The following is a 14,348-nucleotide window of genomic DNA, read 5'->3' on the forward strand; positions in this document are numbered from 1 at the left end:
TCCCGAGGGGCTCCGAGCCGCGGCCCCGCGGTCCCCGGGGCGGTGCGGGCGCGGCTGCGGCGGGAGGTGGGGAGGAGGGAGCGGGCCCGGTGCCCGCCGCCGCCCGGGCGTCCCTCTCCGCCGCTTCCTTTAGGTGGCACCTCTCCTCCAGGAATGAGGCTCCCGGCCCCGCGCAGCCCTGCCCGGGCCGCGGCCGCGCACCGCGGGGGCTCCGCCGCGGAGCCGCCGCCGTCGGAGCGGCCCCTCCTCCCCTCGCCAGCCCGTGCCCGGCTCCCTCGTCCTCCCGCTCACTCCTCCAGCCAGTAAATCCGATCTAGGCTGATTCCTCTCACGTCAAACCACATGATCCCATAAAACATTCATCGCCTCTCCATCCCCGCTCGCTCGCCGCTCGCTCCCGGGATACAGCGCAGCCGGCTCCGCTCCCCGCCGCGGGATCCGCCGCAGCCTCGGCCCCGTGCGTGCGGCGGGCGGGCGGAGGGAGGAGGAGGAGGCAGGCGAGGCGAGGCGAGGCGAGGCGAGGCAGGGAGGGGGAGCCTCGCCTGGATGCTGACTCCAGCTCGGGGGCTGCTCATTCCCCCGATGAGCGAGGGCACCGGGAGCGCCCCCCCCTCCCCGTGCGCCGCCGCTCCCCGCTCGGGCTGAAGTTTGGCTCCGGGATCTGCCCCGCTTTCCCAGGGATTGTACTGCTGCCGCTCCACTTTGCGCCTCCAGACGTGCCTTCCCCGACCCCTAAGATGAAGAGGGCGATAGCTGAAGGTAGGTGCGCCCCGGTCTCCCTCCGCCGCCGCGGCTCCCCCGGGCAGGGCACGGCGGCCGCGGCCCCAACTTCGCCCGGCGCCGGGAACTTCCCTCGCCGCAACTTTTTTTTCCCCCCTGGGGTCTTCGGGAGCGGCCAAGGTCCCACGAGGAGAAGAGGGGCCGGGGGCCGGGCCGGGAGCTGGGGCCGGGAGAGGCGGCGGGGAGGGCGCGGGGGGAGCGGGAGCGCCGCGGCTGCGGGAGCGGAGTGGAGGCGAGGCCAGAGGGGGAGCGAGGACCGGGCACGGCTCGGCTCCAGCCGCGGAGCACGGCAGCGGGATGGAAGGAGGACAGAGGGATGGTGGAAAGGGAGCAGCGGGGTGGAGGGAGAGCAGCGGGCTAAGCCCCCTCCAGCCCCCGCCCAGCCTGGCTTGGCTCAGATCGGCCTTGGGGTGACCGGGCGAAGTTGGTGCCTCCGGGGAAAGCGTGTCCCCAGCCCGCATCCCGCATCCCGCGGCGGAGGGGCCGGGACAGGCGGGAGAGGGGATGGGGCAGCCCGGCTTCCCCCGCTCGCAGCCCGGCCGCTGGAGGAGCCCCGGCCCCGCTCCCCGAGCCCTTTCCGCTCGCGGAACCTCCGGACGGGGAAGTTCCCGGAGGGTCGGGGGGCCCCGCAGGGACAGCGGGTCCCGGGGTGCGGTGGGGCTCCCCGCAGAGCCCTCCCTTAGAGTCCCGCCGCTTCGTGTTCGGGAGCCAGAGGCTGGGAAGGGCTGGGGGTGCGGGGCTGGACCCCCTTTCCACTCGCTCGCAGCGCCGGGAGAGAGGTGCGGAGCTCGCAGCCTGGTACGGCCGGACTCTGCCTGAACCTTTTCCATGCACTTTGGCGATAACCTTTGCTTCCCCGCCCCGTGCGCGGGCTGGGGCTGGGGCAGGGGGCTGCGGCGGCTTCCGGACCCCCCCGATCCTGCCGTGCCGTGATCGCTTGCGGGGGCTCCGGGGGCACCGGGCAGCGGCCCCAGCTCCGGAGGGACACTCGCTGCTGGGCTCAGCCCGCTCGAGAAGCTTGTGCCGCCCAGGTGTGCTCGCTGGGAAGCCAGCTCACGGATTGCAGTTTTGAACGGGAGGGATCAGCCCATCGTGGGAGCTCCCGGGCTGGCCGGGCGCTGGCCAGGGGAGGTTTGGGCATGCTGAGCCTCTGCCCGCTCTGACTCTGCTCCCGGCTGTGCCGTCTCCAGCTCGCTTCCCGTTCCCGTCAACGACACAGATATAATTCTCATTTCCTTTCTATTTTGGAGGGCACTCTGGCTGATTTATTTGTGACGATCAAAGGACACATCCAAGCTGTGATCCACACCGCACACTGCCTCCTCGAGAGGCTTTGTGTCGAACTGAAATGTGAAATGGCCAATTTATTCCTGTTTGGGGAACACCTCGGGAGCAGGCTCGGCTACCAGCTTCTCCCCGGGCCCGGAGGGGATGCTGACAGCCGAACCTCCATTTGCCGGGGCGCAAGGGCTGCCATCGATCCGAGCCCAGGGCTCGGTGCCCTGCTCAGCCGGTGCCGGCCTGTGCCCGGGGCTCTTTGTCACCCGCGGTGCCGGCAGAGCCGTGCAGGTGCTGGGTGTGCCCCGATCCCCTGCGCTCCATCCCCGCTGCTGCTGCAGCGCTGCTCTCCCCACGCACTGACACTCCCGGCTGCCGCCAGCATCGTGTGGAACAACACAGGGGATAATGAAATATAAAAACTCTCTTACAACGGCTTTATTTATAGATCAAGGCTTGGAGGAGTTTGGGTTTGAATTGTTTGGTTTTTTGCTGCAGTTTATGAATTGCTCCTGTGAGAGGCTGGCTTGCTGGCAGGTTTGGCTGGAAAGTCCTGAGGAACCTGGGGGATTCTGTTTAGCTGAGTGTCCATCCTGCTGGATCTGGACTACATTTCCCACTGTGGGCTGCCAGGATGCTTCAAGTGCCTTGTAAGCCAGAAATAGCCACCAGGGGCGGTTGGACAGGCAGAGCTTTCCCTGTTCTCAGCACTTGCTGCCTTATTAACACGATTCATTTTTACTGAAAAAGGGCTTTCTATGCTTATTCCTTTTTTTTTTTAACCCGAATACAAACCCCTGTAATATGAGAACCTACATCGACATCACAGATGTGAGAGCAGATCTTTTTTTCCTCTTGAGAGAAGACACCATTCATTGCATTATTCTGTATTTCCTGTCTTTATAATGTAAATTTTTTATCAAGGGCCCGCTGCATTTTCTGGGCTTTGTCCCTCCTTTCCCAGCCCCCGGCACAGACCTCAGACCGGTATTCCATGGGCCCATCAAAGGCTGTGTTTGGAGAGGTTTTCTAAGGAGGAATGTGCTTAAAGAGGAATTTTAGGGCAAAAAGGTAGAGGTGCTATTGCACCACTTGGTGCCTGGGCGTTGAACTGGTGCAGACATCGTTGTTTCCTGCTGGATCTGGGATGTTTTCCTAGACAAAGCTGGGCCAGAGGAGGAGTTAATGAGAAGCAGTGAGGAAGTGTGGAGGGCTGTGGGCAGCACGTGCTGAACCAGCCAGGCCCCTCATGAATTCTCTCAATGCCAAACTCAGGAGCTCAGGAGCTCCAGGCTTGGCTTGGGAAAACCTCCCGGGAGCCTGGTGTGTCCATAAAGGAGTGGGAAGGAGAGGGAGTGGCTGGTGGGAAAGAGCAAAGGGACATTTGTCACACAGCATCTCTCTCTGCTCTGCCCTGCTCCAGGGTCTGGAATGCAAGGGCAGGAGAGTGGCTCTTGCTCCATCCACTCATCCTGTGGAGCTGGAAGCTGGCAAGGGCCATGGGGATGCCCAGCCGAGATGCCACATTCCCTGTGCCAGGCTGTGCCTGCTGCCACAGGCCCTGTGTAATCTTCTTCTGACCCCAACAACGACTTGGGCCTCAGCTTTCCAAAGGAACAACCAGAAGCAGCATAGATGAGAATTTTCCACATTTTTCATCTCAGAAGCAGCAAGGAGCCTGTGAGCTGGGGACAGGGCAGGGGAGGATGCCCGAGGCTGCTGCATCGCTGCAGGTACAACCCTGCCCAGCCCAGCACAGCCCTGCTGCCTGAGGGCACTGGGATCCCTTCCCTTCCCTTCCCTTCCCTTCCCTTCCCTTCCCTTCCCTTCCCTTCCCTTCCCTTCCCTTCCCTTCCCTTCCCTTCCCTTCCCTTCCCTTCCCTTCCCTTCCCTTCCCTTCCCTTCCCTTCCCTTCCCTTCCCTTCCCTTCCCTTCCCTTCCCTTCCCTTCCCTTCCCTTCCCTTCCCTTCCCTTCCCTTCCCTTCCCTTCCCTTCCCTTCCCTTCCCTTCCCTTCCCTTCCCTTCCCTTCCCTTCCCTTCCCTTCCCTTCCCTTCCCTTCCCTTCCCTTCCCTTCCCTTCCCTTCCCTTCCCAAACCTTCCCTTCCCAAACCTTCCCTTCCCAAACCTTCCCTTCCCAAACCTTCCCTTCCCAAACCTTCCCTTCCCAAACCTTCCCTTCCCAAACCTTCCCTTCCCAAACCTTACCTTCCCTTCCCTTCCCTTCCCTTCCCTTCCCTTCCCTTCCCTTCCCTTCCCTTCCCTTCCCTTCCCTTCCCTTCCCTTCCCTTCCCTTCCCTTCCCTTCCCTTCCCTTCCCTTCCCTTCCCTTCCCTTCCCTTCCCTTCCCTTCCCTTCCCTTCCCTTCCCTTCCCTTCCCTTCCCTTCCCTTCCCTTCCCTTCCCTTCCCTTCCCTTCCCTTCCCTTCCCTTCCCTTCCCTTCCCTTCCCTTCCCTTCCCTTCCCTTCCCTTCCCTTCCCTTCCCTTCCCTTCCCTTCCCTTCCCTTCCCTTCCCTTCCCTTCCCTTCCCTTCCCTTCCCTTCCCTTCCCTTCCCTTCCCTTCCCTTCCCTTCCCTTCCCTTCCCTTCCCTTCCCTTCCCTTCCCTTCCCTTCCCTTCCCTTCCCTTCCCTTCCCTTCCCTTCCCTTCCCTTCCCTTCCCTTCCCTTCCCTTCCCTTCCCTTCCCTTCCCTTCCCTTCCCTTCCCTTCCCTTCCCTTCCCTTCCCTTCCCTTCCCTTCCCTTCCCTTCCCTTCCCTTCCCTTCCCTTCCCTTCCCTTCCCTTCCCTTCCCTTCCCTTCCCTTCCCTTCCCTTCCCTTCCCTTCCCTTCCCTTCCCTTCCCTTCCCTTCCCTTCCCTTCCCCCTGATGCATGCACAAGGAGAAGGAAAACGGCCTGAGCCCGAGGCTGCACGCAGAGCAGGATGAGGCAGAGTGCCCAGAGCTGAGCTCTGGTTTCTGCTCGGCCCTGCCATGCTGGAGCCCCTGCCCTGCTGGGGCAGCTGCAGCCGGGATTCACCTGCAGGGGCCAGGGAGGAGCCGCTCCTGCCAGGTGTTTGTCCTCTTCCCCTTGGATTTGCAATGCTCTCTGCTGCTGTCACCTTCAGTGAGACAGATCTCCGAGTGCCAGGCACCTCTTTTGATGTTCCTGAAGAGGTTTTCTCTTTATGCAGGGGGCACAGCCCCCGTGGAACAGGAGCACCCTGCACCACTGCACAGGGGGGCTGTCACGGGCAGCAGCCCAGCCTGGGGCCTGCAAGGGCTGCCACTTTCTGGGAGAACTTGTCCCTCCTGGGACTTTCTGGGAGGGCTTGTCCCTCCTGGCCGCGTGGGAAGCTCTGTGCTGTGTCCCAGAGCCAGGTGGATCTGTCTGGGATTTGTGAGTAGCAGGGTGTCAGGGCTTCTCTATCACAGACACCCAGCACTGTGGGAGGGAGGAGTGAGGCTGATGAGACACAAAGCCCACCTTCTCCTCCCCTTTCCTGCTGCGGCTGCAACTCCTGGAGGTTTCCAGAGGCTGAGGGAAAAGGGGACAATTGTACTGAAAAGTCTTAATCAGCTGAAAGAGGCTGAGGATGGATCCTGCCGTGCTTGCGCAGAGGTGCCGGAGGAATTAGTGCAGAGTTTGCTCAAATGTGCAAACTCACCTCAGCCTGAGCTGTGTGTGCCTGACATTGCTGGGACACAGGGGAGTGGGGGGCTGGGGGTGCTGCTCCTCCTTTGTATGGTGTTCAGAGGGGTGTGTGGGCTCAGGGCAGGTGACATGGCTGCTTCCCTTGGGCTGTGGGCAGAGCACATCTGTGGTGTGGCACAGGCAGAGCACATCTGTGGTGTGGTACAGCCCCTGACCTGCCTGCTTTGCTTTTGGAGTGCTCCTAGAAGGCTTCTGGAGTCTGCTCTTGGCCCTGCTTTGTATCCTTGACCAGGTCAATGAGCCTTTCTGTGATGTAGTCTCAGCTTTTCCAGCACCGTCCTCAGAGATGATGCTGAGTTATGTCCCAGGGGACCCAGGATATGCTTAGACTCAGCCCAGAGCTGAGGTGTGGAGGCTGAGCAGTCACTGATCACCTCCTTAGCCATGCCACAGTGGCAGGTGACAAGACTGATGATCTCTTGAGGGCTGTTGCTGCATCCACAGCAGGTTTGTGTCTCTGGGCTGGCCCACCTTCCTCCCAACCTTCACACTACAGATTTTACAGCATTTTTTGTCCCTCTCCTGGAACCAGGAGATTAACAAAGCACTTGAGTTTTATTTGGAATCCTCCCTGGTTGTCAAGGAAAGCAGAAACACTCCACAAGCACATGCAAAGCATCAAGGAGACTGGAAACAAAGAAACACAAACACTCCAATGCTGGGGTTTTCAGTTCAGTTTCTGGAGAGCTCAGCAGTGTGAGGCATCACCCTGATGACTCTCATGGAGCAGTGTTGGGTCCTGTCTGCATGGCTCAGGCAAGCCAGGCTCAGAATATTTGCTTTCATGAAATAATGGAATATTTTGGATATTATAATCTGGATACACCTGGAGCACATCTGGAGGTATCTAAAGAACCTCTGGCTCAAAGCACAGCTGATTTCAAAGCCAGATCTGGCTGCTCAGGGGCTTGTCCTGTCCAGCATGGATGTCTTCCCAAGGATGGAGATGCCCTGTCCTCCTCCACAGCCTGTCTGGCAGCCCAAGCCTTTCTCACCTGGCCTGGGGCAGCACCATGTCCGGTGACCTGGGGGTACCTGGCTCTGTCCCTGGGTGTGGCAGGGCTGGGGCAGGAGCGATGGGGGATTTCGTGCTGGCTCCCTGTGAGGTCAGAGCAGGTGCTGGGGAGGTAGCAAAGAGGGGTAAAAGCAGGGGTCACAGCCAGGTGCCATGGGAGGGACACTCAGGGTGGCAGCAGGACACTCAGGGTGGCAGCAGGACACTCAAGGTGGCAGTGGGACACTCAGGGTGGCAGCAGGGACATTCAAGGTGGCAACAGGGACACTCAAGGTGTCAGCAGGACACTCAGGGTGGCAGTGGGACACTCAGGGTGGCAGCAGACCTTGCACACAGCTGTCCTGTGCCTGTTTTGCTGTGTGGCTGCTCCTGGGGAAGGAGCCCCTGGCCAGTTTGATGTGGCCTGGTTCCAGCCCCGCCAGCCTCCGGGCCCACATCAATGGTAATTAAACAGAGCTCCCTGCAGCTCTGCAGTCCTCAGATGCTCCTTGTGCTGGGAGCCTTTCCTGACACCCTGCAGGGACAGGGGCCTCTCTGAGGACACACAGACCTGGCCAAATCCCAGAACCCTTGTGGTGCTGGGAGGAGGGGCTACTGCACCTCAGCTCAGGTCTGCTGTGGGTTTCTGCTGTGGATTTCTCTGTCCAAGCTTTGGAAAGCTCCAATGATGGAACCTTGCTGGCCTTTCCCAGTACTGGAGCTGATGAAAAAGCTTTTCCTTATGTCTTAACTGAAACTCCCAAGGTGCAGTGGCTCCTTGCGGTGTCACCTGGCCACACAAAGGTGTGCTTTGCTCTGCCATCCTTTCAACTGCCCTGGAGTAGCTGGAGGCTGGAATTAAATCTCCCTTCACCTTCTATTTGCCTAGCCCAACCATCATAATTCCCTCTGCCTGATCCTGTAGGACATACTAGGACATATATTGGGCAGGAATTGTTCCCTGGCAGGGTGGGCAGGCCCTGGCAAAGGGTGCCCAGAGCAGCTGTGGCTGCCCCTGGATCCCTGGCAGTGCCCAAGACCAGGCTTGGAGCAGCCTGGGACAGTGGGAGGTGTCCCTGCCATGGCAGGGGTGGCACTGGGTGGGCTTTAAGGTCCCTCCCAACCCAACCCACTCTGGACTCTGTGGTTCTCTGGTTCTATGACATCCTATAGGCTTCTGGTCTTCCTGGGCTGTGGCAGCCCTGGGGTGGCAGCAGGATCAGGACAGTGCCCGTCCCCTGAGCTGGCACTGCTGGGGCACCTCCAGTGCTGGGGCAGCTCTGGGACCCTCCTGCCAGGAGAGACCTGGAGGGGCTGGAGCGTGTCCAGGGCAGGGAACGGAGCTGGGAAGGGGCTGGAGCCCCAGGAGCAGAACTCCCTGCACTTCTTGCCCCACTCAGCTGTGGCTGCCCGTGGGTCCCTGGCAGTGCCCAAGGCCAGGCTGGACAGGGCTTGGAGCACCTGGGACAGTGGAGTTCCAGCCCAGCCAGCCCAGAACAAGGGCTGGACATCAGCTCCTTCTTCCTTCCAGGAGCTGCATCCTGAGAAGATCCAAACCCTTGTGCCCCAAGGTGCTTGTTGACTGGAACCGACTCCCAGAAACCTCCTTGTCCAGCATTTCTGTCCTTGATCCGTGGTCTGAGTGCCTTTGCTGTCAGCTGTGCTCTGATCCCGCCCGCAGCTGCAATTCCACAGGGAAGCAGAGGGATCCAGCGGCAGAGGAAGGCTCAGTGCCTGGATGGGAGTTTCCAGCCCAGCTTTTCTCAGTCCCGCTGGAGCTGGACACGTTCCCTCCCTGGCTCTGGGAGTCCTGGTGCCTTTCCAGAGCTCCGTGCTTTGTTTTCTCTCTCCGTGCTGCACCTTCTGCTGGAAACAAAGGGATGTTTGCATTCCAGCGTGATGCTTCCCTTTCTTCCCTGAGTGTAGGGGATAATTACAGTGCCTTGCACTAATTGATCCCTTATTAGTGATAATTGTGATTTACGTGGTGCTTTAGGAAGGGGCATTTCTTTGGCAGAAGTGATGCTCTAATGTCACACTTGTGATGTGTCATCTCATCTCCCGTGAGCTGCTCATGGGGGAAACGGGTTCACTTTTATTTTTTTTTTAAAAACCAATCTTTTGCAAGAACCATCTGGCTGCTAAATTCTCCTCCCGGAGCTGTGCGGTTTGCAGGGAGTTCATTTGCGTCTTTAGCTACTAAAGAGGAAGTAAAAGTGACTGATTAGTCTGAGACTGGGACCATTCACATCAAAGTGACAGATTTTGCGAGCTGGAGTTGGGGAAGTGTTTAAAACTGGTGAGTTTTCATTAAATTTTGAAGACTGTGGGCAGAAGTGCGCTCTCGGCGCTGCAGCACAGCCCTGCACCCTGGGTTGTTGTGTCACCGTAAATTGTGGGGCTGCTCAAATCTCCCTCTGCTTGTTTGATGACTTTAAATATTGATTTTAATTGTGCCTCTTTCTTAAGGCTGTGAGTGATGGTGGGAGCCATGGACAATAATCCCTGAGCACAACACAGCCGCGTGTACCGGGAAGGGGGAACTCAGCCTGGCTTTCTGCACAGGGGAGGGAGAGAAAGGAGAATACCTTTGGAGCCCCCAAACTCAGCTTCCCCTGCTCCCATGGGGGCCTTGCAGGGATGTGCCATGAGCTGCTGGCCAAGCTGGGCTCTCAGAAGCCCTTTGGGGGTGCTAGGGTAAGGCTGGGAGAGCTCTACACTCTCCCCTGTCCAGAGGGGTCATTGGAAAGCCTCAGAGCAAATCCAGAGTTTGGGAACATGGGATTTGTCTGTGCAGAGAGAAATGGTCACCTGGGAGCCACCAGGACCTGTGGGACTTGCACTACAAGGATCTGGAGAGACAGGAGACTGGGAATGGCTCCAAACTGACAGAGAGTGGGTCTAGGTTGGATATGAGGAAAGATTCTGCCCTGGGAGGGTGAGCAGGCCCTGGCAAAGGGTGCCCAGAGCAGCTGTGGCTGCCCCTGGATCCCTGGCAGTGGCCAAGGCCAGGCTGGACATTGGGGCTGGGAGCAGCCTGGGACAGTGGGAGGTGTCCCTGCCATGGCAGGGGTGGCTCTGGATGGGCTTTGATGTCCCTTCCAACACAACCAATCTGGGGTTCTGGGATTGCACATCCCTCGGGCACTGGCATGATTTCAGGAGCAGTGGGAGCTGTGCTGTCCCTCTCCCTGTGCCCAGGTGCCTTCCCAAGCACACATCCTGAGGGCTCTGGCCCTGATCAATGCTCTGAGGCCGTGCAAACACGGTTAGCATTGGCTTTACACTAGAGGGCTGTCTGTCCCTTTCCCTTCTGAGAGCAGCCCGTGTGCCGGGAAAGTTCCTGTGGCAGGATCCCAGTTTGATCCCAGGGTTGGGGAGTGCTGCAGTCTGGTGTGTGGCGCCCAGCTCTGCTCTCTGTGCTGCTCAGAGCAGCCCTGCCCGGGGTGCAGGGGCCCTTTGGAGCTGTTTCTGGTGAAGAGGAACTCTCTGGCTCTGCCTCTGTCCAGCTCAGCAGGAAGCAGCAGTTTCCACACAGGATTCTTTCCCCTCCTGCTTTTCCAGGCCCCTTTTGCTGTCAGCAGTAGAGCACTCTGGTAGCACAGAGGTGCTCTGGATTTCCAGGAGTGTGGCATTTCCTGCTGCTGCCCTGCCCTGGTCATGATCTGCAGCCCTGAACATCTGCACATCCAGCTGTGGGATGACAGGAATTGCTCTGGAAATGGCTCTGGGGGCTGGGGGAACCTTCAGTGTCCTAGGGCTGAAAGAGATTTGGTCGCTTCTGCCTGAAAGTTCAGCTGGGACAGCTCCTCTGGCTCTCCTGTCACCTGCAGGGCTGGGACCTCTGGGGACATTGCCACCATGAAGCCTGGTTGCTTTGGTCCCCTGCTGCCATTTGTTGCATGGAATCCCAGAATATCCTGAGCTGGAAGGACCCACAGGATCATCCAGCCCCGGGCCTGCCTAGACCCCCCACCAACCCCACCCTGGGCATCCCGGGCAGTGCTGTCCAAAGGCTCCTGGAGCTCTGGCAGCCTTGGGGCTGAGCCCATTCCCTGGGGAGCCGGGGCAGTGCCAGCACCCTCTTGGGGAAAACCATCCCTGGCACAACTTCTGCTGGTTGAATTGAATTGATTTGTTTAATTCTGTCCCCATTCACCTTTAACCCAGGTAAAGACAGAACCAGATGGACCCTGCCTTTGCCTCACAGACATGTTGAATTCAGGCCTGCCTGGGGAATTCCAGCCCCAAACACAACCCCTCAGTGCCTGCCATGTACCTCATGCCATGCATTTGTGGCACTGCTTTTTCCTCTTCCTGGATGCCTGGGCAGTCAAGGTTTGGCTCAGTTTGGGCAAAAGTTGTTATTGATTATTGAGAGCAGCCCTGGCCAAGGATGAGCAGGGCTGGGGGGGGGAATGAGCTGGGATGGCCAGGAGTGAGTGGAGGGGGGCACTGGTGGGTGCTGAGAGCACTCTGGGGCTGTGCCCAGCACACACTCAAGTGCAGAGGATGGTTCTTTGGCACAAGCTGGTTTATGAACTCCAGGCACTTCTCTCCCTCCCTCAGGTTGTCCCTGGTGTGTCCTGAGTGGGGCAGGGGTGAATGATGGTGATGCTGAGCTCCAAGTGGTGGCACTGACCCCAGTGATGGTGGTAGGACACTGCTGGGCCGTGGGGACCAGGTGTTGGACCTGCTCTGCATCCACCAGCCACGGCTGGCACGGGAGCAGAGCAGCAGTGGCAGCAGTGGCAGCAGTGACCCTGCTGTCCCCAGGGCTCAGGACAGGGATGTCCCCAGGCTGAGGGTCCCTTTGCTGCTCAGGGTCACTGCTGCAGGCAGCATTACCTGCTGTCCCTGTCCTGTCACCCATGGCACAGCTGGGAGCTGTGGGCAGGCAGGGGGCTCCTACTGGCCCTGCTGGCACAGAGCTGCTGTGCCCTGCCCATGTGCCAGCCAGCCAGGGCAGCTCAGGAGCCACAGAAACATGGAATGGCTTGGGAGGGACCCTGCAGCCCACCAGTGCCACCTCTGCCATGGCAGGGACACCTTCCAGTGTCCCAGGCTGCTCCAAGCCCTGTCCAGCCTGGCCTTGGGCACTGCCAGGGATCCAGGGGCAGCTGCCCAGGCTGGGTTCATGGGCTGCAACTCTCAGCCCACCCTGCTCCCCCCCATTTACACAGCCCTGGGCAGAGCTGCTGGATCCCCCACTTGACTGGCTCCATTTCAGGCCACAAAATGGATTTTAGCCCTCCTGGGGGGGAAGCAAAGGGTTTGTTCCCCCCCAGCCTCCCTGGTATGGCAGGAGGATCAGGCTCAGCCCCTGCAGGATCGATTTTCCAGGTTTGATGTTCCAGGTTTGATGTTCCAGGTTTGATGTTCCAGGTTTGAACCTTGATTTCTGACATCAGGGGTGAAGTGAGAGGGGGCTCCAGCTGGGCTTGGAGGCAGAGCCTGGCCGAGGGGTGCAGCTTCATCTTCAGGTGACCTCCAAGGCCACACCCTTGGGTTTGATGTCACCCACAGGCCCATGGAGCCATTTCTCCCAAGCTTTTACCAAGACTCAGCTTCTACCCTGACACAAATTTTGCTGCTGAGGCACTGAGGGCAGTGTGGGGCCTGGAGATCAGGCAGTGGTTGTTTAAACATTGTTCCCACTACTCCTGTTTTCCTGAGGCTGTGTCCTCTGCTGGGTGCAGAGTGGTCCCAAAGCCCTGGGAAGGGGCTCTGGGAGGGGATGGGGGTGCTGCTGGCCTGGCATCGTGTCCAGTCCCTGCCCCCTTCTCTCCCAGGCTGGAAGGCAGCCCCAGGGGACAGCCCAGCCAAGGAGAGACATTTGTACCAGTGGCACCATAAATGACCCTGAGCTGCCTTGGGGAGCCAGCCCAGGAGAGCCTTTCCTTGGCCATGGTGTTTCATGGGAAATGCTTTGCTTTCTCTGTGTTTATTTTTGGCTTTCCTGGAGTTTCTCAAAGCTTACAACTAATCCTGAGCTTTGGGGTGGCCAGCTGGGCTGCAGGGACAGAGTCTGCCTCAGAACACTGTGTTTGGCCATTTCCTGGGGAGCTTGGGTTTACTGGGAGCTTGGAAAAGTTTAACCTGGGGACACCTGGGGCAGGTGCAGAGTGCTTTGCACTGAGACACAGCTGGGCCAGGGGAAGTGTCCCTGCCCATCGCAGGGATGGCACTGGATGAGCTTTAGGTCCCTCCCAATCCAAACCATTCCAGGGTTCTGTGATCCTGTTTTTATAGTCACGAGGACCCCCCAGCTCAGCCTGTGCCTGCTCCAGCTCTGCCCCCTCCCAGCTTTAGGTGCCACCCAAGGCAGCTCCTGGGTGCTGAGCCCTCTCCTCTGGAAGTGTTGGGACTCTGCTGATTTTACCTGCGTTTCTGAGTGTTCCAACTTGCTCCTCTCCTCCTAAAATTAAGGCCTTAGCGTGGCCCATGTGAGCCCATGACTCCCTTGCTGTGACATTTGTGCCCCAGCCCTGCTCCTGAAGCCACCCCTAAGGCTGGGGGTGGGAGCACTGCTGTGAAAGCCCCTAAAGCTCCATGGGATGTCTGGGTGTGTTCCACCCCTCTGTGGCTGGGGGATGTGTGCACTGGGGCTGTGCTTGCCCTGGGGTCACCAGGACAGGGGGGAGGGCCAGCCCTGCTGTCCAGACCATGATTTAGTGACAGAGGGGTCAGCAGCCCCCCCGGCACCTCCCCTGTGTGTGCCAGAGCACCAGGCCCTCCCAATAAATCCCTGCCAGCTTATCCCAGCCTGTCTGCCTGCTGAGGAGGGGCAGGGTCTGAGTGCCCCTGCCTGTCCCCACGCCCCCTGCTTGGGCTGAATGTCCCCAGGGGTAACCTGGTGCCCTGTGGCACTGCAGGGACTGCAGCAGCTGCTCTAAACCAGGGGCTGCAGCTGAAAAAGCGCTGGGAGCCCTCCCTGCTCAGGGCTGGTGTTTGCTGTGCTCTCTGACCCAGAGAGATCCGTGAGGGAAGGGCATGAGCCCAGCACTTGGCATGGGCAGAGGTGGCAAGGGACGGCGGAGACAGGGCTCCAATGGCACGGGAATTGTCACCGTGCTGGGAGCCAGAACCTGCCTGGGTGTGCAGAAAGGACCAGGAGTGAGCAGGGATTGCCAGGGCACCCACAACTCCTGGGACAGAGCCCGAGCCAGCTCTGGGGCCACCCTGCCAGAGCAGCTGCCCTGGTGCCCTGCAAGGAGCAGGGACGGGCACAGCCCCTGGCCAGGCCAGCACAGCCCGTGGGACCCAGCGTGGAGGGGCCAAAGTCACAGAGCAGGGACATGCCAGGCTGGGGGACACTGGGATTGGGTGTGTGACACTGGGGCTAGCTGTGTGACACAGGCTGGGTATGTGACACTGGGACTGAGTGTGTGACACTGGGATTGGGTGTGTGACACTGGGGCTAGCTGTGTGACACAGCTGGGTGTGTGACACTGGGATTGGGTGTGTGACACTGGGATTGCGTGTGTGACACAGCTGGGTGTGTGACACTGGGACTGAGTGTGTGACACTGGGATTGCGTGTGTGACACATCTGGGTGTGTGACACTGGGGCTGGCTGTGTGACACTGGGATTGCGTGTGTGACACTGG

General features: G+C 59.6%; 1 protein-coding gene across 1 annotated transcript in view; it reads left to right on the forward strand.

Moving 5' to 3' along the window:
- Positions 1-253: 253 nt before the first annotated feature.
- The window catches only part of RTN4R (reticulon 4 receptor), an 88,074-nt gene continuing 73,979 nt past the window's right edge, over positions 254-14,348 (forward strand). The window contains exon 1 of the mRNA XM_059863620.1: positions 254-759. Coding sequence (XP_059719603.1) covers positions 738-759 — 22 coding nt within the window. The 5' untranslated portion in view covers positions 254-737. The remainder of the gene's footprint in view (positions 760-14,348) is intronic.

This window comes from Haemorhous mexicanus, chromosome 19 (genome assembly GCF_027477595.1).
Source record: "Haemorhous mexicanus isolate bHaeMex1 chromosome 19, bHaeMex1.pri, whole genome shotgun sequence".
Taxonomy (NCBI): Eukaryota; Metazoa; Chordata; class Aves; order Passeriformes; family Fringillidae; genus Haemorhous; species Haemorhous mexicanus.